The following is a 27,535-nucleotide window of genomic DNA, read 5'->3' as shown; positions in this document are numbered from 1 at the left end:
GTATACCATTTACCTTTGGGACGTCTAGGGTATTAGCTACCAACTGAGTGCTCAGATCGTTTATGTAAAGAATAAATAATAACGGTGCAAGCACACAACATTGCCAAATTTCGCGATGTGTCTTGATGATGTCTGACAATTCACCGTTTTGGCCATAACGCACTCTGGCAGGGGTATTAGCATGAATCGCGGCAAGTATGGGGACATGGCCACTTCCATTCTGATACCAAGGAAATGCTGCCAAAGCTTGTTTTGATTTACACAATCGAAGGCCATGGATAAATCCATGAATCCCAGGTAAAGGTTGGACTGTTTGGCCACCATATACTTGCCAATTATCAGATTTAGATTCAAGCATTGCTCCACTGTGCCAATACCGGCCCGAAAGCCATATTGGCATGCATCCAAAATTATGTTTTCACATACCCAGTCTGAAATCCTATTATATATAACACGGGCCAATATTTTGACCGGTATATCGATTAAAGAGATTGGGCGATAGCAATAAGGCTTAGCCCGGTCCCCTTTTTAAAAAATAGGAACTATGGTGGAAGATGTCATGTTACTAAAATGCTTGTAATCAGAGGAGCCCATAGTGACGGTTACATTTTATTAAATCAATAGGGACTCCTTCAGGCCCCGGTGATTTGCTGCCAGCGTTCTGTGCCATTGCTATGGTTACTTCGTTAAAAGTAAAATTACAATTTTAAAATAAAATAGAGGGTTGGTCTGATGAAAAAAAGGATTTCACAGGGTTATCTGAATATATTTTCGTGAAGTGATACACTCTCTAAGTGACGGCTGATGGTGGTCGTCGGCTGATCAAAAGCATGCATACTTGCCACTGCTCTCCAAAATGAATTACTGTCGTTAGTGTGGGCCTTGTCAGATAGAACCGTCCACTGCTGGGAGATCACCTCGTTTCTTCTAAACCAGACCATGTTTTTATAGTTTCTCCTCATACGGGTCAGCCTTCATGATCTTTAGGGTTGAGCTCTACGTAGTAATGGGTTGGAAAATGAGCATGTGTGATCAAACCACCAGGGGCTGGGTGCCATTGGCCCAAGAGGTTGGCTAAGAGTTGTTTTAATCTTCTCACTCTTGGTCCACGAAGGCACTAACTACCTTGCCCTGCTCCTTGTGCACTTCCAAACAGGCCATTGCGAGGGCAGTGTTCTCTACGATTACCTTTTCCAGGAGTTGTTAAGGGTCAGTCAATTTTCAGGGGGAACAGCATTTACAACGCAACTTTTACCATGCACTACCTTTACCACGCAACTTTTACAACGCAAGTCATTACAATGACTTGCGCTGGGGGACGCTGTAGGATAGGGAATGGTTTAATTTACTATCCAAAACCTTCCCTACTATCCACGGGGACTGGAGTTGGAATAGTAAATTAAACTATTCACTATCCAGCGCCCCCCAACGCAAGTCGTTGTACCGACTTGCGTTGTAAAAGTTGCGTGGTAAAGGCATGCGTTGTAAAAGAATGCGTAGTAACGACATACATCCATTTCCAGCATACTATCATATTATTGGAGGATGGGCATATTTGACCGCAGCCTGTTGCAAATACAGTGTTTTCTCTGGGTAAGATATTGCATTTTACTACAATAGGATTGTGATCGCTGAATTGGTTTGGTATTAAGAGGTGCAATTTATACTATTAGTCAGGTTTCAGGATATGAATATATAATCTATGATCGTTGCACAATTTCTGCCTTTGAACATTGGTATCCTTATACTACCCCTACTTGGCTAGCTGTAAAGCAGTGTGTATATATCTGAAAGATCTAATGATGCCTCTAGCTCTTTACCCCGTGTATCCCCTCCCACATCAGTCAATGTGTTGGAACCATTGCTTTTAATTGGTAGTTTGGCCTTGAAGTCCCCTGCCAAACAGATGTGTACCTGGAACCCTGCATTTACCTTTCTCTCCACTAGAGTGGAGATATAATCAAATACAGCTTGGAAGCTTTTATTAGGGTTACTAGGAAAATCATTATTATAGACGTTCACTTTATGTAAATCCAAGCCCCCCTTCTGCACCACTGCTTGACAGTTTCCATCCTTTACCTCGAGGGCTTCTGTTCTTCCTTTGAGTGATAGATTTACCCAGATTGATAACCCCCCGGATGGTCTTCCTGAGTTAGATCATACGCTAGGGGAAGGAAAGCAAGCAAAACCATCACAAACAATAGGGGTTGTTTCCCATGTTTCCTGAAATAACAAGATCTCGCATAGGTATTTATAAATGACTGCCACTCTAGGAGTAAGATCTTTGAACGAATACCAGCAATATTCCAACTTTAAATTAACAATGGGCGTGGATTGCTAAGAACCTGGGGGAGTTCAGGCTCCTCAAGGCGCAGCGAGATTGAGAACAATGTTGAAAAGTCTGGGGCCAGCTCTGCCTCTGTGGGCGAGGCATCGGGATTTTCTGAATTCACAGTCTTGAGGCTAGCAGTCAGGATGCGTGGGTGTATGTCCACCGGGACGATCGACCTTACTAGAGTCAGCCAGGAGTACGTATATGTTACTGCTTGCTAAGCTCCAAGAAGACTCTTGATGGGAAACACATGAGGAACTAGAAGGTGCCATTTGAGGAGGTCTATAGAATTACCCTAGAGGGAGTGTAGCAAAAGCTGATTTTGGAAGAAACCATCAGGACTTTTGGACCAGCACATGTTCTACTGTTGTTGGGCGACGGAAGATCACTACAATGCAGTTTCCAGGGTTATTCTGGGGGGAATTACCAACCCAGTTTATTCATCTGACCATTAAAATGTATTTTTCATCCGCCTGCTTAAAACTCCTGTTAGCCCCAAGCCAATGTACAAAGTGTTCCATGTCTGCTCCCATGTCTCTGTTTGATAGTCCTTCAGAAAGGGCACCCCGGGCATTACCACAACATAGGGCCAATGCTCTGGGAGAAGGTGCAAGGTAGTGGTAGAGGAGGTTCCTTCCTGTACTTTAGAGTTCTTTGTAGATGCACTGGGTCGCTGGGAGATTCGCAGCATGCTCTTATTCACTGTGTAGTCAGCCCTCCCCTTACTTGTGGTGGCCATGGCAATGTTGGTTTCTCTTGCACCGTCATGTTTCTGCTGTGCCTGCTGTGTATTTTTATTTAAGTCCTGCCGTGAAGGCTTTGCTGCATTGCTAGGGTCTGTGGAATCACCATTGACCTTCCATCGAGTCAGCATGCTACTAGTGACGGCCGCAGGCAGAGAATTTGGAGCTAGACACCCATAGCATCCTGATGGAGGTGGTATTGCTAGGGGTTGTACTAGCCTTGCCAGGCTTTTTTCGGTGTTAAATAGGTGCTCTTTTATAGGGTTTAAATGCTTTTCCAAAAATTATTTAAGTTAGCGTAACATTGAGTCTGTTGTTAATGGGCCCACCCCCCTTCCGTGTGTGCTCTCAGTCGAATGTGGTTTTGAGTGTGTCCTGTTGTTAGGCTTTCTCTTCCTCTTTTCTACTGGCTCAGGCGTTAAGATGGGACCGCTGGCTCTCTCATCCCTGCAGAACACAATGAGGGACCCTGTGTTTCCTGTATCCTACATATATTAATTGACCTTCGATAGATTGGGGGCTTCCTGCAGAGTTGGGCGGACCCTTGCACCATAGGGGCTGCAGAGACCTGCGTTACCCCCCCCTAGCCCATGTGGATTTCTCGCACTATACAAATTTGCTGTAAGTGTTGCACTGTCAGTCTCATGCTCAAAATCAAAATGTGTTTTGCAGTTATACTTTAAAATTAAATTGCACTAATGTATACAAAAAGTGATGAAATGCTTGAATCAATCTCACCCACTAGTAATTACTCGGACCATATCCCAGATCATTGTTGATCATTGAACTGCCCCAGAACATCAGGCAAGCCGACTCCTTGATAGGTTTTAGAAGGAGCCTAAAGACCTGGCTATCTGCCAAAATCTGAGATTTCAGTACCCACTATTCAGCCCTGCCATCGGCCAGCTCCATCTGATTAGGTTCTCTCAAAAAGCACCAGGATACCTGTAGGGTGGCAGTTGTGCTATACAAGAACTATATACAATACAATACAATACAATACAATACAATACAATACAATACAATTTTGCACACCATGTCATCTCAGTTTAGACTCAGCTGTATGCAAATCAGTCTTAAACAGCCCAGCACAAACTGCAGAGCTAGGTCTTCCCTGAGGCAGAACCCAAGCAACCTAGGACTGATTTCACCCTCTTTCAGGCTCATCAAACAGGCATAGCTTTGTTGCAGTGACACTGTGTGCATAGGACCCACGTAAATGGAATACTCGCTCCACTTAGGGCAACACACTAAAGTACACAAAAAGTGATAGATGGAATGCTTGAATTAATCTTATGCTGGACTGTTCCCATGAGGAGCTGGGTCAAGACTGATTTGCCTATGACTGGGTCCAAACTGAGAGGGACATGTCGGGGGAATAGTGAGGGACTGGGATGTGGACTGAGACATTGCCAGTGGCTGAGATTTTCTAGCATTCCATACAGCACCTTGTTGCTTTAAGTGCGCTGGGAATGGCCAACATGGGCCCCAGACTCACTGTGCAACTGGAACCAAGGTATAGCTGGCTGAAAAGCCCTAATAAGGAAGAAACCAGTTCTGAGTTGCTTGTGCTCTGGTTCAGGAAGGACCTGTCCTGGCAGTTCAGGCTGGACTGTATCCATTGGAGCACAGTCAAGAGTGATATGCATAGGGTTGGGTCCGAACGGAGTTAACATGGTGGGAAAAAGATGACGTTTGGGATACGGCCCAATTGATTATCAGTGGCTGAGATTAATTCAAACCTTCCATCTATCACCTTGGTGCATTTTGCATTTGCTGCTCAAAGCGCGGCGGGTATAACTAGACGTGGGTCCCGGGCTCGCAGTGCCATTGGAACAAAGCTATGACTGGCTGAAGAGCCCTAATTAGGGCAAAAAGCTCCTGGATTGCTTGTGTTCCGGTTTAGGGAGAACCTGTTCTGGCAGTTCAATCTGGACTGTTCCCATGAGGAGCAGGGTCAAGACTGATTTTCATATGGCTCGGTCCAAAGTGAGGTGGCTTGATGGGTGAAAAGCAATGGATTGGGATGCAGCCCTGATTGCCAGGGGCTGGGATTAATTCAAGCATTCCATCCGTCACTTTGTTGTATTTTTATTTGACTCCCTGAGTGTGCCGGGTATGTCAAGAAGTGGGCTCCGGGCTCACTGTGTCACTGGAACCAAGCTGTGCCTGGCTGAAGACCCCTATAAGGGTATACCTCTCCTGGGTTGCATGTGTTCTGGTTCAGAGAGGACCTGTCCTGACAGTTTGGGCTGGACTGTTGCCATGAGGAGCAGGTTCGAGATTGCTTTGCATATGGCTGGGTCAAAAATGAGGTGGGATCGTGGGCGAAAAATGATGAATTGGGATGCAGCCCGAAGGATTGCCAGTGGCTGACATTAATTCAAGCATTCAACCCATCAACTTGTTATTTTTTTCATTAAAATTAAATTGCACCTGTACATAATTTAGTACTAAAGAATAAGGCTTCGCTAATGTCAGATCTATATTTCATCTATGTTTCACCAATGTCCTTTAGAAAAACAATTCCACAAATTTGAGGTGTGTCTACTGAAGTTTGCCCTCTCCACATGGAACGAACCACCAACCTTTGCTTGATACAATGGAATTCGTTCGGGAAGTCACATAAGTGCTGTTAAAGTTAAACGAAAATGTAAACTTTTAAATACATTCGCCTTATTTATTCGGGACTTATTAACAGTTTGAAAAACGAACATTGTCTATTCAAAAACTTTGTTTGGATACTTGATAACTCGAGGGCACGGAAATCGCTCGTTAAACGTAGGATGACTGAAAATGAAAAATGTAAAAGAAATAGAAAGGTTTAAAAACGTTAGTTACTTATAAAAGAAATGTAGTCATCGTGAAAGCTGTATTAGGGCAGGGGTGGCATCACAGGATTTAGAACTGCGTTATTTCAATATTTTACTCTTCATGAGCATTTAAACAGTTATGTTCAGACATATTATGCAGCCAAACATATAAAGAAAAACATTGTGCTAAATATACAGGACTAGAGTCGAATAACATCTCAGACTTAAATTCTAAAGAGACATTCATCGAATAAAATGTTTAATTCATTCATTTTCCCTTTCTGAAGCGCAAAATTGCTTTTCATAAGAACACATAATTCAAAGGAACAGTGTTTTGATTTCAGATGTGTTGGATGAGAATCATTCATGCATTCGCTCATTTATTCATTATTCATTCACTCTGTCAATAGGTGAGTTAGTTGAACAATTAGTCATTCAGGTGATTAGTCAGTCATTCAATCAGTGCATCAGTCGGACAGTTAGTCCATATATTAGCCAATCGCTGTATCAATCGGTGGACCAGCCAATCAGAACATTAGTGAACTGCTCTTGTGGGTCTATCATTACGTTTTGAAGTTGCTCTGTGATGGCAGTGTTCCCAGGGTCCTGCGTGAACTGCTCTTCTGTAGCTTGACAAAGTTTTCAGTTCTTTTGAGTTCGATGGTATTTGGGTCACACTCCAGCATTTCACGGACCCAGTCGTCATCCATGGACCCTTCAATAAACTCCTGGACGGTGATCAGAGCTGAAACGAAATGAATGAAGGGTTAGGGCATAGAATGTCTATTTTAAACTGCTCTGGGGCAGTCAAATGTGGTGAAAGGTTGGGGCTGCACATTTTTGTGATTTGACCACTCCATCTGCTTTCTGTTCATCATTGTTATGAAAGGCTTTCACTAGGAAATGCACAAGTAAACTTAAAAGCCTTCGGAAAAAACTATCCAAGTGCTCATATTCTAGTGCTGAATGTACTGCATTGTGATGGACATGAGACACAGTGGACTTGAGAGGTGACAGTAGTCAAGGAGGTCAAGCGTTAGAACTGTCACAGAAGGTGACAGGGGCCTCCAAAGAACCTCGTTAATGAATTCAGCAGCACCTGCTCAAAATGAACAGCAGGTGATCCTCACAAAGCCACTCTTCAAGAGAAAAAATGAGTGACATGATGACCAGGAAGAATCGACAAAGCCACATTCTTTTCAGGTGTTATCCATTTCTTGCTTCGACTCTTTCCTGCGCGACAAAAGCGATGTTACTTGTGCCACAAATTCTCGCTCCCAAAAATAATGCCACTATCTGGAGACTTTTACCTTACCTCTCTTCTCTTCTGATGTTTTGGAAATACTGTGGCACACAGGCCTGGGTGGGATTGGTTGCAGATTAGTGAATAAAGTAGATAATGTGCTGTGAAAGATCTATACGTTGTTGTGTCATGAAATCACATCGGATTCTAACCATGAAACGTCAACTGTGCTTTGAGTTCCCAACACTTGAACTAGCCGAGCAAGATGTTAGTAGCTCAGCCCACACTCCTCAACTGTCATTCCACAGACACACAGGCACACTCACATTCTAAACTTTCTGACATCACGCACTCCAACATTCCACGCATACACCACATTCACTCTGGCTTGAGCAACTAGAAAGGAGGAGAAACCAGGTACAACATATCCCCTTTTCTTCACAGGAAATAAACAGGAAATAAACAGAATAACTTACAACTAAGCAAATATAAAATGAAAGATAAACTTGCAAACGTGTTGAATATTGACTGGTAACATTTTAAAGAGGTCTTCTGCCTAGAAATGCTCATCGGATACTGGAACATGAAATCTGATACAACTCCGCCTGAAATACTCACTAAATTCAACACATGATATGCTCATCAGATGCGGCACCCTAAAATAAAAATTTGCTATTTCTATCAGATCATGGCCCACAGAATTCAGAGAAACCGCTAACCTCTCATCATACACTGACGCACCACAAGTATTTAAGAGGATGTGTTCACCACACCTTTATACCACATAATGGTGAGCTACCTGAATTTGGGCTGCTGGATAGTGATTAACTAGCAACAAGGTTTTCAACTGTGCTTGAATTAGAACCAGTCTCTATATATTCAATAAAATATCACACTAAAGGACCTGCAGGCACATCCAATGGATCCTTCCAACCTATGAGATGTCCATCCTGTAAAGACTCATGAATTTACTGGCCGATGATATGCCCTCCAATTACTGACTCATAAAGTTCCCTTCAGATACCAGTGAGTGGAATAAGAAGGCATAGCAAACACAACAGATACTAATGCGTGTAAAATCTACAAGCACCTGTATGCAATATACCTTGGCTACTCCTGTGGAGGACTGCCCATCAGGTACTGCTCATTGGAATGCCATTCATATGAAGATTCAAACATTCTCATTATATTCTTTGTAAACAAAATTAAAATACATTACAGCAAAAAATAAGAGAACGGCTCTAATCCCTGAAATCCCTTTTTTTTTTACAAACACAGCAATTTGTTCTCTCTTCTTTGACTTGGGTAAAGCAGTTTTCTAACATGAATCTTTTGTAGGCTTTTTACTTTTTTTTTTGTAAGGCACTTATGAGACCAGAAGAGGCTAAAGAACACTGGCATTATAGGAATGCAGGATAGAAATCTCAGCCGATGAAGGAATTTAATGGGTGGGTTTTCAGGTGTTTGTGGAAAACAAGGAGATAGTTTTTCTCACAGAGAATAGATGTGAGAGAGATCCAAAGGGTGCAACCTTCTTTTTTGCTGTGTTCTTCTCCCAAACTGTATCAGTTATGGCATGGTTGTGAAGATGCCATGTTTAGAAGTGCTGAGTGAAAGTTTTTGTAAGATGGATGGGCAGTGAGCTGTGCAGGGCCATATGAACCAAGCACAGGGTTTTTATTTCAATCCTTTGTTTTAAGGGACAGACAGCGAAGGGATTTTCGAATGTGGCGCCTTCAGGTAGTAGATGAGGCAAACAGTGTAGCTGAGTTCTTTGCAATTTATTCCAAGTTCTGGATGCGAGGCCGGTATAGGCGCCATTACATTAGTCAATACAAGGTGTATTGAGGGACATTTGCAGCAGCAGGATCACATATGGGAAATGAAAGCGTAAGAAGACACTTTTCACCTCAGCATTGTCCTGGGTCCTGATGGAGAGTACATTGTCAAAGACCACTCGCACATTCTTGATACATTATGGGAGGGGATTGTGAGACTCACGGTTGTGAGTCAAATAATAGTGCAGTCTCTTGTTTCTCACCGCCAAGATTGAAAATCTCGGGTTTAATGCCATTGAGTCATTATCCATTTCTGCACTATTTTGAGACAGTTTTGATGGAAGTTGGCAATTGTTCTTCAATAACATAGACAAATGGGCAAATGGAATAGATAAGTCCCGGGGGAAGGCAACAAAGTGGATGTGTGCTGTAGACAGCAAGAACGGAGGAAAGCCGTTTATGTGACTGGGTAGTAGGCAGTCAGCATGTGCTGTGAGCGAGGAAGAGAGAATAATAATTCTTAGTTTGAGTAGGCAAAGAGGATCAGTGCTGGCATAGGAGGGAAGGATGAATGAATGAATGGAAATATATTTATATAGCGCCTAGCTACCCGGAGGCCTCGTAGCGCTGAAATTAAAAGAAGAACTGCATAGGGTCAGTCCGCTGTGCTATAGTAGCAATCCAAACAAATGGGTTTTTAAAAGTTTACGGAAGACCAACAGATTTTTGTTTCCCCGTATGGCCTGGGGAAGGGAATTTGGAGATGTGCTTGTGTGCGTCTTGGGAGTCGGAGCTTGAGTACCATTCATTCTGCTGGGGAGTCTGTTGCAGGGTTGAGGAGTAGATTAGGAACTGTTGGGGGAGGAGTACATCTATGACTTGCCCTCCACCTAAGGATTTAGCAGAACGCTAACAGAGTTATAGACAAGCAGAGACAGGAAGACTCAGGTATACCAGAAGCTCTGACTTATGCACTTTTGGTTTTACTTTGACAGGTCATATTACTCACACTTTGCACCACACTTAAGTAGGACGTTTTCAAAGCCCTTACAAATATATCTAGGATACAAGATTAGATAACTATTTTTCTTATAGGTCTACTGAATCTGTCACTGTCACTGATTATTATTACTACTGCAACTTCAGAACAAAAAATGTCCAGTGCCTGGATAACCTACCGGATGACAAGTTACGCTATATAACAAAAGATAAGATAAGACAAGATAACATAACATAACATATGTGACCCACAGGACTGAAGAATACAAAGAATGTGCTGGGCTGCATAGAGGGAGCCTTTTTGTTCAATTCTGGAAGCCTTATCGCTAAAAAGTTAAAGACTGCCTGAGTATGGTTTATTCTATAGCCACAAAAGTCATAAGTGGTGTGTTTGTATATCGTTAACTACTGTAATATGTAAAGTATTTAACACAACACTTTTCAGAATACAAGAATAATACGATGTTATATACATATTTAAAAAGACACTCCACCTATACTTAAAAAGAAAATGACATTCCAGTTATGGCTGAAATTAGATTTAAAAAAATAATTTTATTACATCGAATATTATAATTCCTCTATACAAAAACAACTGTCTCTAATATCCTTATTATAGTTGAGTTGTGTCATCTCTATTCAGCTGCAACAAGAACATGTCGTAGCTGGTAAACTATAATAATTAAAAGTTGAGTTGTGATGTCATAATGCCTGAGGCCAGAGCCAGCTGCGAAGGCGAAAAGCATGCCATGGAGGAGTTCAAACAACGAAAAATGAGAACAGCATTTCTAAAAATGAACAGTGATGAGCAACAAGGAGAGCTTAATGGCGTTGAATTTTTATACATAGTTCATTATAGTAAATAATCTTTCTATGTGTTAGCACTCATTCTGAGCTGCAACCTTTTTTATTTGATTTTAATATGCTTTTCCAACAAATGTATAATGTGTTTAATTTTGCACTACAAATTCTACCTTTATTCTTTAACCATACTATTTCAAATGAAGGAGCTATACACAAAGGATTTGACTGAAGGGTAAATGTGTAGCCATGTATTATTAGGAATAACATACCTCCTGCGGCATGTTAGAAGGACATTGGAAGTCTCCCTAGAGTTCCATGACCTTATAAAGGAGCTAAACCTTTGGCCTCGTTCCTCAATATTGTTACTGAACTCCTCAATGACTTACAATAGCTTTATATTGTATGACAGCGAGTACTTTATCTCCTCCATACAAATAGTTACATATATGAGACTGTGATTGCTCACGCATAGAGTCAATTACACAGCCAAGTACTCACTAATACAGTTGTACACACACCCACTAACTTATTCATATCGATACTAACACATACACACTCACCTATACAGTCACTGACACAAGCTCACACTCACTCATACAGTCACTCTCGCAACCCCTCAGTCCGCATACAGTCACTCATATATTCCCAACACTCCCCTATACTGACTTTCACATATGCAGCTACTCATCCATATACCACTGACACATCAATTTACTCACCTGTACCGCCATACACCCACTCAGTCACCCATACAGCCCCTCACAGACCCACTCACCGATACAGGCACTGACTCATCCACTCACTCATCCATGCAGGAAGTCTCACACTCCCTCCCATTACCCACAGATACACTCATACAGGTACTCGGACAACCAACCAATCACCCATACAGCCACTCACGTACCCACTTACCAACCCGTACAGCCACTTAGATACCAATTGCCAAACTGATACAGTCATTCACACAACCTAGTCACTCAACCATACATTCACTGAGACACAGAATCACTCACTTGTACAGTCAGTAACGCATCCACTGAATCATCTGTAAACGCACTTACACACCTACTGATTCACCAATACAACTTGGTATACTTAACACTCATAAACTTTTTTAGCCCCTTCCCTGCTGCCGTTAGCCATTGCCTGTCGCGAGCACTACCTTGCTGGTGCTGCGAATGTCCAACGGCCGACGCTGCCCACCCACTCCGCGGAACCGCCGCACTGCCGCAAAATAACGGCCGCGGCTAAGGTGTTAAACACTCAGAGTCACTAGACATCAGTGATGTCATTTGAGATGTAAACAATGCTGTAATGAGTGATGTCACTGACCATGCCACGAGTGATGTAATATGTGAGGTCATAAGCAGTGCGGTCGCCAGTAGGTATATATAGTTAGGATTTTTTCTCTATGGGATTTTTGAAAATTCTATGTCTAATAACTTTGGCGTTTGTGGACGGAATTGGCTGAAATTTTCAGGAAAATTGAACATATTGTTTCTGAGCAGCCCCTGACAATTTGGGGGGGTTTCATCAAGGGGGGGCCGAGAAAAAAGGGGGGTCCCAAAACGCGTTTTTCCCATGTTAATTTCCATAGGGCGGTTGGCCTCACTTTTAGCTCGAACGGCTGAATGGATTTGCACAAAACTTGGCAAAATTGTAAGGACTGTTAGCCCGATGTGCCTTTGCTAGGTCTCAATATATGTGCTCCAGTGGATTTTGAGTAGTTTAGGTTCAAAAAAAGATATATATCTGGGCGGAGCCTAACCACACATCTGATCTGATTGGCTGTCAGCACTTCATCCAAGAAGTGTTGGCAGCCATCTTGGGACCAATATACATGATAGCACCTCATTAAAAAGCATTGTAGTTAATAGAGGGTTTTAGGACTTTAGTTACATTATAAATCATTTGTTGATGGTACCATACTCGTTTTAGGAATTGTGGTGGGTTCTAAGGTGATTTTACCATGTGAAAAAACCTTCTGCTGTGATATCATGAATATTGTTTGAAAGAAAACTAATATCTCATGATTTTCCCACAGTGGTTTGGAAGGGGATCTATAAGCTAAACTGAAAGCATATTTTCTGTAAATTCACATTATCTTTCTCAGTCATGTGAAAATGAAGTCTGACATTCTCAGTAAAACATGTACATCCAACAAGGACAGAGACTGTCAGTTGATTCCTTTGTGTTCTACTGCAGCCTCCTAGAGTGTTCTAAAGAACAACTAGAGCGCTAACAGTCCTACTTATTACAAAGGTATGGCACACCTGAAGCCATCTTGATTGGAATAAAGTGGTAACTCTTAAAACATTTAATTTAAAAAGAAACAACATGAGGGGGTATATTTTGCCATAGAAAGTATGATTAGTGCAGCAGAATGAAAAATTAGGGCACATTTTGAGTGACTTCTCAAATCCTTTTCTATTTCATTAAAACATTCTGACATGCAGTCTCCCAAAATGGCCACCAGAGACAAAAGAGCCCAAATGTAGCCCAAATATCACCCAGATGTAGCCCAAGTATAGCCCAATGACAGAATGTCCCAGAGTGTTCTAAAGAACAACTAGAGCGCTAACAGTCCTACTTATTACAAAGGTATAGCACACCTGGAGCCATCGTGATGGGAATAAAGTGGTAACTCTTAAAACATTTAATTTAAAAAGGAACAAAATGAGGGGGTATATTATGCAATAGAAGGTATTATTAGTGCTGCAGAAAGAAAAATTAGGGCACATTTTGAGTGACTTTTCAAACCCTCTTCAATTTCAATAAAAAATTCTGACATACAGTCTCCCAAGATGGCCACCAGAGACAAAAGAGCCTAAATGTAGCCCAAATATCACCCAGATGTACCCCAAGTATAGCCCAATGACAGAATGTCCCAGAGTGTTCTAAAGAACAACTAGAGCGCTAACAGTCTTACTTATGACAAAAGTATGGCACACCAGAAGCCATCTTGATTGGAATGAAGTGGTAAGTCTGAAAACACTCAATTTAAAAAGGAACAACATGAGGGGGTTAATTTTGCCATAGAAAGTATGATTAGTGCTTCAGAAAGAAAAATTAGGGATCATTTTGAGTGACTTCTCAAATCCTCTTCTATTTTATAAAAAAAATTCTGACATGCAGACTGAAACATGCACTTTGAATACCAGCAGCAGACGTCCCTGGTGAGCATTAGCTTTACTACAGTGATCTAATGTGCAACTAGAGTGCTAACATTCAGAATTTATGGCAAATGTGTGACACATCTGAATGCCTTCTTGATGGAACCAAAGTAAACAAGCATTGAAAATGCAATAGATCTCGCCCTCGTTTAAGTTAAAGCCAATCTGTTTGTAATGAGGTGGCTTTTTAGCTTTGCTTTTATTAGTGTTTTTTCAACTTTCATGTAAATAACATGCATCTGTATGCATATAAGTATATGCATGCATGCATTTATGTTTGTATTTATATAGATATACAGATGATATATGTTTATATATGTATGTATATATATATATTCACTGAAAAAACCATAGGCTATAGACCATATATAGTTAGGAATTAGCATTTACAAAACCTTGAAAATTCACTGAAAAAACCATAGATTATAGACCATATATAGTTAGGAATTAGCATTTACAAAACCTTGAAAATTCACTGAAAAAACCATAGGTTATAGACCATATATAGTTAGGAATTCGCATTTACAAAACCTTATTTTACTCACACAAAACCATTGAAATTCCATATATAGTTAGTTGCACTAACTATATATCGCGCACCCGCAATCCACTGCTGATGATGTCACATATTACATCATTCATGACATGGTCAGTGACATCACTGATGACATCACTGATGACATCTCAAATGACATCACTGATGACATCTCAAATGACATCACTGATGACATCTCATTTGACATTACTGATCACATCACTGATGATATCATTCATGTGATAATACGATGAACCTCTTCAGACTCTAATATAACCTTAGATACAATCAGTGTAAACAGACACTCACAGACTGTCACTCATCCATGGAGTTACTCACACACCTAGTCAGTCATGCAAAGAATCAATCACACCTCCATTTCCTCAACTATACAGTTATACAAACTTTACTTATTCAAACATATACTAACACATATTTACTCTCGTATACAATCCCTGATACAAGTTCACAATGATCCATACAGCCACTCACACATTCACTGGCTCTTATGCACAGTTATTTATTTATGTCAACTCTCACATGTACTGTGTTTTACATATGTACTTACTTTGACATGTAGCACTGAGATATCCATTCACTCACCAATACACTCATGCACACAGTCAACCGCCCATACAGCTGTTTCCACATGCACTTTTGAAACCATACATCTAGTGAATCAACTGCTCACACATCTATGCACAGAGTCATACACCTCCCAGCCACCCACACACACACTCAGTCTCCCATACAAATACTTGGGCAACCAATCAATAACCCATATAGTTACTCATATAGCTACTTATCAACACATGCAACAGTTTACAGAACAACAGACATAATAATGCACAAATTAAGACAGTTTAGTCACTAACCCATGCACTCAGTGAGACACATTTAATCACTCACTCATACAGTCAGTCATGCACCTACTAAATCCTTCATCCAGACACTTATACATCCACTCATTCTTCAATACGTAAGACATATTTTAACTTTACAGAAACATACAGTCACTGGATGTTGTCATCAGTGATGTCATCAGTGATGTCATTTGAGATGTCATCAGTGATGTCCTCAGTGATGTCACTGACCATGTCATGAATGATGTAATATGTGACATCATCAGCAGTGGATTGCGGGTGCGCGATATATAGTTAGTGCAACTAACTATATATGGAATTTCAATGGTTTTGTGCGAGTAAAATAAGGTTTTGTAAATGCGAATTCCTAACTATATATGGTCTATAACCTATGGTTTTTTCAGTGAATATATATATATATATATATATATATATATATATATATATATATATATATATATATATATATATATATATATTACTGAAGAAAACATAGGTTGTAGGGGTGTTATATTTAGCTGGACATTTCACTCATACAAAACCATTGAAATTCATCCGTTATAGTTAGTTGTACTAACTATAACTCGAGCGCCCGCAATCCACTGCTGATGATGTCACATATTACATCATTCATGACGTGGTCATTGACATCACTGATGACATCATCCAGTGAATGTGGTTTGGTTCGATATTTAAATATGTATTATATATATAGCAATCTGCATTGAAGAATGAGTGGAAGTGTAAGTGTCTGGATGAAGGATTTACTAGCAGTGTGATTGACTGCTTAAGTGACTATTTTAAAGTGTGTCACTAAATATATGGGATAGTGATTAAACTGTGTGAATATCTGTATCGCTCTGTCTCTTGTTGTGTAAACTACTGCATAAGTTGGTTAGTAGCTTTGTAAAAGTCTATATTAGTTATTGATTAGTTAAGTGAGTGTTTGTATGAGAGAGTGAATGTGTGTGTCTTTGGGTGGAAGGTGTGTGACTGTCCAAAGATGTGTAAATAGTTGATTCAGTAGGTATATGAGGTTAAGACTGCATGGGGAAACAGTTGTTTTGGTGAGTGAATGTCTTTATGGGTGTAGTGATGAGTAAATATATTTGTCAATGATACATGTCCAACAAAGTAGAAATATTAAAGGCAGTGTATGTGACAGGTATTGTATATAAATACGTATACATACGACTGAGTGATTGATCGGGTGACTGTATGGATAACTGTATACTTGTAATAGTGATTTTATAACACACTAAGTATGACTTACTTTCTATATAAATAAATGAAGTGGTGTTTGTAGAGTATAGCTTAGTAAATGTAAGTATGATCAATTGTTTGCATAAGTGAGTAGGATGACTGCATAAGTGAATAGGATCTGTGCTGATGTGTAATGTCGATGTAGGTGTATAAGTATATTAAAAGTGTTCTATTGATCTTTGTTAGCATGTATGAATGAATCTATAGGTAAGTGGCCCCTGATCCTGCTTGCAGGCCAGGTCACCTCCCTGCTGACCAGCAGCTCCACTTGCACCGCTGCCAGTCCACTCCTGAGCCGATCGAGCGTTCGCGCCAGCAGTGTCCTCCTGGTTCGATTCGCCGTCTGATTGTAGTCGGTCTATAAATTCGAGCTGTTTTCTGTTTGTTTTATCTGCATATTTGCATTCTGTACACTGATTTTGAGCCTTTTTTCACCCAGCGCGTACCCCCCACCTCCCCCTTGTTTGCTTCTGTACCCGATTCCTTGCTGCTGCCCCCTGCGACCACACCGCCTCGCCGCCCCGCTCCCGCCTCCCAGCTGCTCCTTCCCCCTTCCCGCCTTAAATGCCGGTCGTTGCCCGGACGCGCAGCGGACGCGCCGATTGCGCACCGAAGGCGCGCCAAAGGCAAGCCCGTCTGCGCCCGGACCGCGCCCAGTGCCATAACCCCTGGACCTCGCACACGCCACAACGCCAGAATCCGATACGACGCCAACACTCTCCACGCACTCAACACCAGCTGAGAACACCATTGCTTCCAGGCCACCCCAAAACGCACCCACGGACCCTTCTCCTGCCACGCCTGCAACTTCACATGCGACAGAACCACCAAAACCCCAAGGAATGGACCCAACCACCTCCGCTACATACTCCTCAACACCTGCTCCGCACGAAAACATGCCGTTGAGCTCTGGGGCCAACTCGACACCACCACACCAGACGTTGCCTTCCTGACCGAGACCTGGTGGAATGACTCCTCGGCACCCGACATCACCATAGCCATCCCGGAGGGCTACAAGATCTCCCGCAAAGACCGCACCAACAGGCTAGGAGGAGGAATAGCCATTGTCCACAAATCCACACTCCAGGTCCACCTCCTCGCAGACGACTCCCTCAACTCCGCCAAACACCTTCACTTCCGGATCCACACTGACCCCAACACCACCCTCAGAGGAACGCCCATCTACAGACCCCCTGGACCCCGGGCCCGCTTCAGCGACTCCGTTGCCGACCTTGCCAGCACCCACGCACTCACCTCCATGGACTACATGCTCCTCGAGGACCTGAACTTCCACCTCGAGAACAACAGCAATGCCAACTCCACCGCCCTGATCGCCAACCTCGCCAACCTCGGCCTCCGACAACTCGTCACTGAACCCACCCACACCGCCGGCCACACGCTCGACCCCGTCTTCTCCACAAGCACCCACGTCGCCTTCAACCACACTACCAAACTCCACTGGACTGATCACCGATGCATTCACTTCACCTTCAAGAAACCTACCATGCACCACCGCACCCAACAGCTTCCCGTCGCTCCTGGAACAAAGTCACTGAAGACCAACTGACCTCCACCCTCACCCAGAACCCACCCACCGACCTCACCGACACAGACGCCGCCGCCCGAAACTTCAGACAGTGGATCGACGACTCACCAACACCCTCGCCCCGATTAAGAACCCCTCCACCAAGCACCCCAGCAAAAATGCAGCCTGGTTCACGAAGAACTCCAGATCTCCAAATGAACATGCCGGAAACTGGAGAAGAAATGGCTCCACGACTGCTCACCAGACAGCCACGCAGCCCACAAGGATGCTATCTGCAGACATCACCACCTCATCAGAACAGCCAAGAGATCGTCCTTCAAAGCCCGACTGGATAAAAATGAACACAACAGCAAATATCTTTTTAACATAGTGAAGGAACTCTCCAACCCCAGCGCCAACACCAACGAAATCCCGCCCTCGCAGGACCTGTGCGACTCACTGGCCACCTTCTTCTATTGCAAGACTGCTGACATCCACGACAGCTTCAACTCCTCATCCGCCACGACTGCAACAGACCACACCCCGAACGCCACCTGCACCAACCAGCTGACCTCCTGGTCCCAGGTCAACGACGATGAGACACGCAAGGTCATGAACTCCATCCACTCTGAATCTCTGTCAGACCCCTGCCCACACCACTTTTTCAACAAAGCTGACGCAACCATCGCACCCCAACTACAAAGGATCATCAACATCTCCTTCGACACAGCAACATTCCCGGAAAGCTGGAAGCACACCGAAATCAACGCCCACCTCAAGAAGCCCAAGGCGGACTCCAAAGACCTCAAGAACTTCTGGCTCTTCTCCCTGCTTCCCTTCCCGGTGAAGGTCATCGAGAAAATCTCCAACATACAGGTGACCCGCCACCTCAAGGACAACAGCATCCTGGACCCATCCCAATCCGGATTCAGACGCAACCACAGCAACGAGACTGCCCTTATCGCCACCACAGACGACATCAGGCGCCAGCTAGACAACGGCGAAGCCTCAGCCCTCATCCTTCTGGACCTGTCAGCCGCATTCGACATTGTCTGCCACCGCACACTAAGAACACGCCTCTAAGAAGCCGGAATCCAGAAGAAGGCCCTGGAATGGACCATGTCCTTCCTCTCAGGCAGAACTCAGAGAGTCCGCCTCCCGCCCTTCCGCTCCGAAGCCAACGACATCATCTTTGGCGTACCCCAGGGCTCCTCCCTCTGCCGACCCTGTTCAACGTCTATATGGCCCCCTCGCACAAGTGGCATGTCAGCACAACCTGAACATCATCTCCTACGCCGATAACACCCAGCTCATCATCTCTCTCACCAAGGACCCACACACTGCCAACCAACCACGAGGGAATGAAGGCCGTCGCAGAGTGGATGAGGAGCAGCAGTCTGAAACTGAACTCGGACAAGACGGAGGTCCTCTTCCTAGGTCCCAGCCCCTCTGCTTGGGACGACTCCTGGTGGCCGACCGCTCTGGGAGCACCCCAACACCCACAGACCAAGCACGCCACCTGGGATTCATCCTCGATGCCTCCCTCTCCATGTCGAAGCAGGTCAATGCCATCCCCTCCTCCTGCTACAACACCCTTCACATGCTTCGCAGGATCTACAAATGGATCCCGACCGAAACAAGAAGAACAGTGACCCAAGCTCTCTTCAGCAGCAGGCTAGACTACGGCAACGCACTCCACGCAGGAATCCCGGCCAGACACCTACGACGACTACAACGCATCCATAACGCCTAAGCCCGACTGATCCTCAACGTCCCCCGCCGCAGCCACATCTCCTCCCACCTAAGAGACCTGCACTGGCTCCCCGTAAACAAGAGGATCACCTTCAAACTCCTCACCCATGCACACAAAGCACTCCACAACACCGGCCCAGCCTACCTGAACGACAGACTCAACTTCTACACCCCCACCCGCCAGCTCCGCTCCGCCAGCCTCTCCCATGCCGATGTCCTGCGCATCCAACAAAAAACCTCAGGCGGCAGATCCTTCTCCTTTCTCGCCGTCAAGACCTGCAACACCCTCCCCACTCACCTACGGCAGACCCAAGACCTGCTCACCTTCAGAAGGCTCCTCAAGACCTGGCTTTTCGAGCAGTAGCAGCACCCCTCCCCCTCAGCACCTTGAGACCCTCTCGGGTATGTAGCACGCTTTACAAATTCTCTGATTGATTGATTGATTGATTGATTTAGATGTATGTGTAGATGTAGGAATCGCTGAGTGGCTTTTTAGAAACTTGTCTTGGTGTGTCAATGGTTTCAAATATGCGACTCCATATTTTTTAATGAGTGTTAAAAAGGTTATCCTAGTGTATGATGAGATGTATCCGAATGTCACGTGGATGTTGTCATCAGTGATGTCATCAGTGATGTCACTGACCATGTCATGAATGATGTAATATGTGACATCATCAGCAGTGATAGTTAGTACAACTATATAGTTATAGTTATAGTTAGTACAACTAACTATAACGGATGAATTTCAATGGTTTGTACGAGTGAAATGTCCAGCTAACTATAACACCCCTAAAACCTATGGTTTTTTCAGTGAATTTCAAAGGTTTTTTAAATGCTAATTCCTAACTATAACATGTCTGAAACCCATGATTTTGTCAGTGAATTTCAAAGATTTTGTAAATGTATTAATTGCTATATTTATTTTTTTGATACTGATTTACTAAATTTTTTAAACAATTTATTTTTAGATATTTTAGTTTTTTTAAAATTACATTACATATCTTTAATATAAATTGACATTTTTTTAAATATTGAAATTCTAATATTGTTTATTTTATTTTATATATTTTTAAATATATTTATATATATTTTTTATATCAGGCAATGATATCCTATGGAAAAAAATGCAAGTTACTGGTAAGTACGGTTATAATTTCTTTTCAGGATCAGTACTGGGCTCAAAGATGCAGCACTGAAGTCTCTCCTGATAACAGGTGAGTAAATCAGAATTCGTAGTTTGGCTGATTTTAGATAAATATAAGTTCCTAAACTCCAAACTTAAAAAAATTCCAAGTGAAACTAGTCAATGTTAGCCTATGGAAGGAAATTCAAGTGACTGGTAAGTACGGTTAGAATTACTTTTTAGGATCAGTACTGGGCTCAAAGATGCAGCTCCGAGGTCTCGCCTTATAACAGGAGAGTAAATCGTAATTCGTAATTCGGCTGATTTTAGAGGAATATTTGTAAGTTTCAAAAATCGACACAAACTTTTTCTGCAAAAAGCTGGCAATGATATCCTATGGAAGGAAATTCAAGTTACTGGTAAGTACGTTTAGAATTACTTTTCATGATCAGTACTGGGCTCAAAGATGCAGCACTGAAGTTTCCCCTGATAACAGGTGAGCAAATCGGAATTCGCAGTTCGGCTGATTTTACTTTGGTCCAGTATATATAAAGCCAATTTGTTACACCATCCCCTCCCTTCACCACTGTGCAAACATGCCCTGTGGCGCGTTTTAAGCTGGGGAAATAATTCCCCTTCAATCCTGAGGGTCCCTAGAGTCCAACTAGCCCACTAGGTACATCCAGTAAGCACCACAGAGCTGCGTAGCAGAGAGATGGAAAAAGGGGCATGGCCTGCACCACCTCTCTGCAACCCAGCGCAGTGGCGCTTCTTGGAAGCACCTGGTGGGTTACTTGGCCCCCATGGCCCTCCCTGCCTGGTATCGATCGTTGTATCCCCTGCATCATGTTGCTGCCTGGTATCGTTGTATCGCCGTGCAATGCTTTGATTAGTGCCAGCCATTTGTGCCATTGGTATCGCTGCATCTCCTGCATTGCTTTGATTAGTGCCAGCCATTTACGCCACTGTTTGTTTCTGTGCCCACGACCTCCTTTGTGCCTGTATCTTCCATTATTGAGCCTGATCTCGCCCAGCATTGTTTAGCCATTTTTGTTGTGCCCTTAGCCCGTCCCTGCCGCTGCTCCCCCGTGGCCCCACACCCGCTCCCTCCAGCTTTGACCGAGCCTCCCCACTTGCCACCCCGCTCCCGCCTCCCAGCTGCTCCTCCCTCCCACAAACAAACTCTAAACTGGTCCCACGAGTCAAGGAGCTGTGACCGTCCTGACCTGGTCGCTCCACTCGCAGCTCGTCCCTCCCTGCCTGGTATCGATCGTGGTATCCCCTGCATCCTGTTGCTGCCTGGTATCGATGTATCGCCGTGCATTGCTTTGATTAGTGCCAGCCATTTGTGCCACTGATATCGCTGCATCTCCTGCATTGCTTTCATTAGGGCCTGCCATTTGCGCCACTGATTGTTTCTGTGCCCGCGACCTCCTTTGTGCCTGTGTCTTCCCTTATTGAGCCTGATCTCGCCCAACATTGTTTAGCCATTTTTGTTGTGCCCTTAGCCCGTCCCTGCTGCTGCTCCCCCGTGGCTCCACCCCCGCTCCCTCCAGCTTCGACCAAGCCTCCCCACTCGCTTCCCCGCTCCCGCCTCCCAGCTGCTCCTCCCTCGCTCAGCCCCCCTCCACTCTCCACTTATGGCAGAGACACATACGCGCAGCGTTCACGCGCAGCGGACGCGCCCCATGCGCGCTGAAGTCGCGCCAAAGGTAAGCCCGTCTACGCCCGTCCGCGCCTAGACCGCGCTTAGGGCCAGACCCCCTGGCCCCCGCAACTGCCATCCCTGCCGTCGAACCTTTGACGCCTCAACCCTCACTGCACTCAACACCGGCCACCTCCAAGACTGCCCATGGACCCTTCACCTGACAATCCTGCAAGTTCTCCTGCATCAAGACCCTCACTACACCCACAAACACCAAACAAAGTTCCGACAATAACCACCAGAAGTGCATCCTGCTCAACACCCGCTCGGTCCACAGACACGCCATTGAACTATGGAACTTACTCGACACCACATCACTGGACGTCGCCTTTCTTACGGAAACCTGGATGAACGCCTCTTCAGCGCCCGACATCGCCATAGCCATATCGGACGGTTACAAGATCATCCGAAGAGACCGCATCAACCAAACAGGAGGAGGCATCGCCATCGTCCACAAGAACACCATTCGCATCTCGACCAGCTCCGAATACACCCTCATAGCCACCGAACTCCTCCACTTCCAGATACACACCGACCCCAAGACCACACTCAGAGGCACCCTCATTTACAGACCCCAAGGACCCTGCACACAATTCAGCGAAGACATTGCTGACTTTATCAGCCCACACTCCCTCCCCTCAGATGACTACATTCTCCTAGGGGACCTCAACTTCCACCTAGAGAATAACAACGACAACAACACCACCACCCTGCTGGACAACCTCGCCAATCTCGGACTCAAACAACTGGTGAGTACCCCCACCCACTACGCCAGACACACGCTCAACCCAATCTTCTCCTCCAGCAAGCACATCTCCTTCAATCACGCCACGGGACTCCACTGGACAGACCACAGCTGCGTCCACTTCAGCTACAGAAAGACCACGACCCACCACCACCCCCAACAAGTTCCCCGCAGAAACTGGAACAAAGTTACCACCGACCAGCTCACCACATCTCTGAACCAAAACTCTCCCGCCATATCAACGGACCCAAATCAAGCAGCCATCAATCTCGCACAGTGGATCACCCACTGCGCTGACGAATTAGCACCCTTGAAAAACCATCACAACAAGCCAGGGAATAAAAAAGCCTCCTGGTTCAACGACGACCTCAAGAACTCCAAAAAGAACTGCCGCGCCCTCGAGAAAGCCTGGCAAAGAAACCCAACCACAGACAACATGACCGCCCTCGAGGACGCCACCCGTAAACACCACCAGCTGATCCGCTCCACCAAGAAATCAGCATTCAAGGATCAACTAGACAACAACGGCCACAACAGCAAGGAACTCTTTAGCATTGTCAAAGAGCTCACCAATCCCAGCGCCGGCACCAATGACATCACTCCCTCTCAAGACCTCTGCGACTCTCTAGCCTCGTTCTTCCACAGCAAGATCGCGGACATACATAACAGCTTCGGCGACCAGTCCACTCCCCTCACCACCGAACTGAAGCCCCCCTCCACCACCCTTCGCGCCTGGACCCCGATTAGCACCGAAGACACCATCCGCTTGATGAACTCCATCCACTCCGGATCACCAACCGACCCCTGCCCCCACCACATCTTCAACAAGGCCGACTCCATCATCGCACCCCAACTCCGGGACATCATCAACTGCTCCCTCAACACCGCTACCTTCCCGGAAAGCTGGAAACACGCCAAACTCAGTGCCCTCCTGAAGAAACCTACTGTAGACCCCACCGAACTTAAAAACTACTGCCCCATCTCGCTCCTCCCATTCCCCGCCAAAGTTATAGAGAAGACCGTCAACAGTCAGCTCGCCGCCTTCATCGAGTCTAACGGCTCCCTCGATCCCTCACAGTCCGGCTTCTGAGCCAACCACAGCACCGAGACCGCCCTCATCGCAGCCACAGACGACATCCGGACACTACTCGACAACTAGGAAACAGCTGCCCTCATTCTCCTGGACCTCTCCGCAGCGTTTGACACGGTCTGCCACCGCACCCTTGTACAACGCCTCAGCAACGCCGGGTTACAAGAAAAAGCATTAGATTGGATCATCTCGTTCCTCGCCGGAAGAACCCAAAGAGTCCTCCTCCCCCCTTTCAGATCAGAGGCCACCAAAGTCATCTGCGTCGTACCACAAGGATCATCGCTCAGCCCCACCCTCTTCAACGTCTACATGAGTCCCCTCGCATCCATCGCACGCCAGCACAACCTCAACATCATCTCATACGCTGACGACACACAGCTCATCCTCTCCCTCACCAAAGACCCAAACACCGCCAAAACCAACCTACACGAAGGAATGAAAGACGTAGCCGCCGAGTGGATGAAGAACAGCCGCCTAAAACTGAATTCAGACAAGACAGAAGTCCTCATCCTAGGATCATCCACCTCGGCATGGGACGACTCATGGTGGCCACTGGCCCTAGGAAGTGCACCCAAACCAACAGACCATGCTCGCAACCTAGGATTCATTATAGACTCCTCCCTCTCGATGACCAGACAAGTCAACGCCGTCTCATCGTCATGTTTTAACATCCTACGCATGCTCCGAAAAATCTTCAGATGGATCCCAACCGAAACAAGGAAGACGGTCACCCAAGCACTTGTCACAAGCCGACTGGACTACGGAAACACCCTTTACGCCGGAACCACAGCCAAATTGCAGAAAAGACTTCAACGCATTCAGAACGCCTCCGCTCGACTCATCCTAGACATACCCCGCCACAATCACATATCCGGCCACCTGAGAGACCTTCACTGGCTCCACATCAACAAGAGAATCACGTTCCGTCTCCTCACTCACGCACACAAGGCCCTCCACGACCTAGGACCCAGATACCTCAACACTCGCCTGACCTTTTACACCCCCACCCGCCAACTACGATTGTCGAACAAAGCCCTCGCCGCGATTCCACGCATCTGAAGAACCACCATGGGAGGAAGATCATTCTCCTACTTAGCGGGCAAAACCTGGAACTCCCTCCCCACCCACCTCCGTCTTACACAGAACCACCTCTCCTTCAGAAAACAACTCAAAACTTGGCTGTTTGATAAGTAGCGAACACCTCTCCCTCAAGCGCCTTGAGACCCTCTGGGTGAGTAGTGCGCTATACAAATTCTTGACTTGACTTGACTTGACTTGAAAACGTGCCACAGGGCGTGTTTGCACACATCACCTCAGGCCCCGTCCCCTCCCTTCACCACTGTGTAAACGCGCCATGTGGTAGTTCTAAGTTGAGAGATTAAGTCCCCTTGAAACCTAAGGGTCCCTTGGGTCAAACTAGCCCACTAGGTACCTCCAATAAGTGCGACAGAGCTGTGTTGCAGAGAGGTGTAAAAAGGGGCGTGGTCTCTGAACATCTGTCTGCAACGCAGCTCCCTGGCGCATACTGGAGATACCTGTTGGGCTATTTGGCCCTTAGGGACCCTCAGTATTGAAAGATAATTAATTCCCCAACTTAAAACGCGCCACGAGGCGCGTTTGCACAGTGGTGAAGGAAGGGGGCATGGCCAGAGGTGACATTTCTGCAAACACACCCTGTGACGCGTTTTAAGTTAGAGAATTAATTCCTCCTCAATTCTGTGGGTCCCTGGGGGCCGACTAACCCACCAGGTACCTCCATTATACGCCAGGGGGCTGCGTTGCAGAGAAGTGTTCAGAGGCCATGCCCCTTTTTACAACACTCTGTAACGCAGCTCTGTGGCACTTACTAGAGGTACCTGGTAGGCTAGTTGGCCCCCAAGGACCCTCAGGATTGACAAGGATTTAATTCCCCAACTTAAACCGTGCCACAGGGTGTGTTTGCACACATGTGAACTCAGGCCCAGCCCCTCCCTTCACCACTGTACAAACACGCCCCATGGGGCATTTTAAGTTGGGGGATTAACTCCCCTTTAATACTGAAAGTCCCTGGGGTGCAACTAGCTTATCAGCTACCTCTAGTAAGCGCCACAGAGCTGCTTTGCAGAAAGGTGTAAAAAGGGGCGTGGCCTCAGAACACCTCTCTGCAAAGCAGCCCCCTGGCGCATCCTGGAGGTTCCTGGTGGGCTAGTTGGCCCCCAAGTACCCCCAATATTCAAGGGGAATTTGTTCCCCCTCTGAAAACGCGCCAGGGGGCGCGTTTACAGAGTGATGAAAGGAGGGAGCATGGCCTCTGGCACGATGCCGGTCTTTTTTTTTTTAAGAAGGGGGGCTGTGTAGCCACCCCTTCTTTTTCTATTGTTTTGGCCCTGGGGACCCCATTCCCCAGGGCCTGCCCCCTAAGTTTTTTTTTTTTTTTTAAATATGGAAGCGTGGCCCCCCTCCCAAGGCCTTAATCGGCTCCGGAGACCCCATGCCCCGGGGCATGGCCTTTTCCTTTTTTATTTTTTATTTATTTTTAATGTTGGGGAGGGTGACCGCCTGGCCCCCCTCCCGGGCCACTTGTAGACCCGGGGACCCCATCCCCCGGGGCAGGCCCTCTCCCTTGGGGACTGTTGAGGGGTCCCCAATCCCCCCACAGTCCCAGTCGGCTCCCTGGGTCTTGTGGGAGCCGGCATTGGTTTTCCACATGGGGAGCAGCTAACATGCTGCTCCCCATGTGGAAAAGCAATGACAGGGTGGGAGCCACGAGGATCCCGCCCTTTCATTGCAAACTACAGTGTCCCGGGCGTGGGCACCCTGGGACATAGCAGGAGCAGGCCCTGGGGGATGGCAGTCCCCAGGGCCATGACAGGCTCCAGGAGGGGGGCCACGTGGCCCCCTCCCAACATCTTTAAAGCCCCGGGGAGTTGGTGGTCTCCGGGGCTTGGGGTCCGTCACGGACCCCCACATTTTAATATTTAGAGCCCCGGGGAGGTGGTGGTCCCTGGTGTGTGTGGTGGTTTTTTAAAATTTTTTTTATTTAATTTAAAAGAAGCCCCAGGGGATGGTG

At 45.6% G+C, this 27,535-nt stretch overlaps 1 protein-coding gene across 2 annotated transcripts in view; it reads right to left on the bottom strand.

Moving 5' to 3' along the window:
- Window positions 1-6,063: 6,063 nt before the first annotated feature.
- LOC147751543 (guanylyl cyclase inhibitory protein-like) overlaps window positions 6,064-27,535 on the bottom strand; it is a 245,096-nt gene continuing 223,624 nt past the window's right edge. For both annotated transcript variants that reach the window (XM_086938729.1, XM_086938721.1), the window contains exon 5: window positions 6,064-6,633. In XM_086938729.1, the coding sequence (XP_086794855.1) occupies window positions 6,452-6,633 (182 nt within the window). In that variant the 3' untranslated portion in view covers window positions 6,064-6,451. The remainder of the gene's footprint in view (window positions 6,634-27,535) is intronic.

Source organism: Lissotriton vulgaris, chromosome 1_1 (assembly GCF_964263255.1).
Source record: "Lissotriton vulgaris chromosome 1_1, aLisVul1.2, whole genome shotgun sequence".
Classification (NCBI taxonomy): Eukaryota; Metazoa; Chordata; class Amphibia; order Caudata; family Salamandridae; genus Lissotriton; species Lissotriton vulgaris.
Note: the sequence above shows the minus strand (reverse complement) of the source record. Positions and strands in the feature narration are given on the sequence as shown.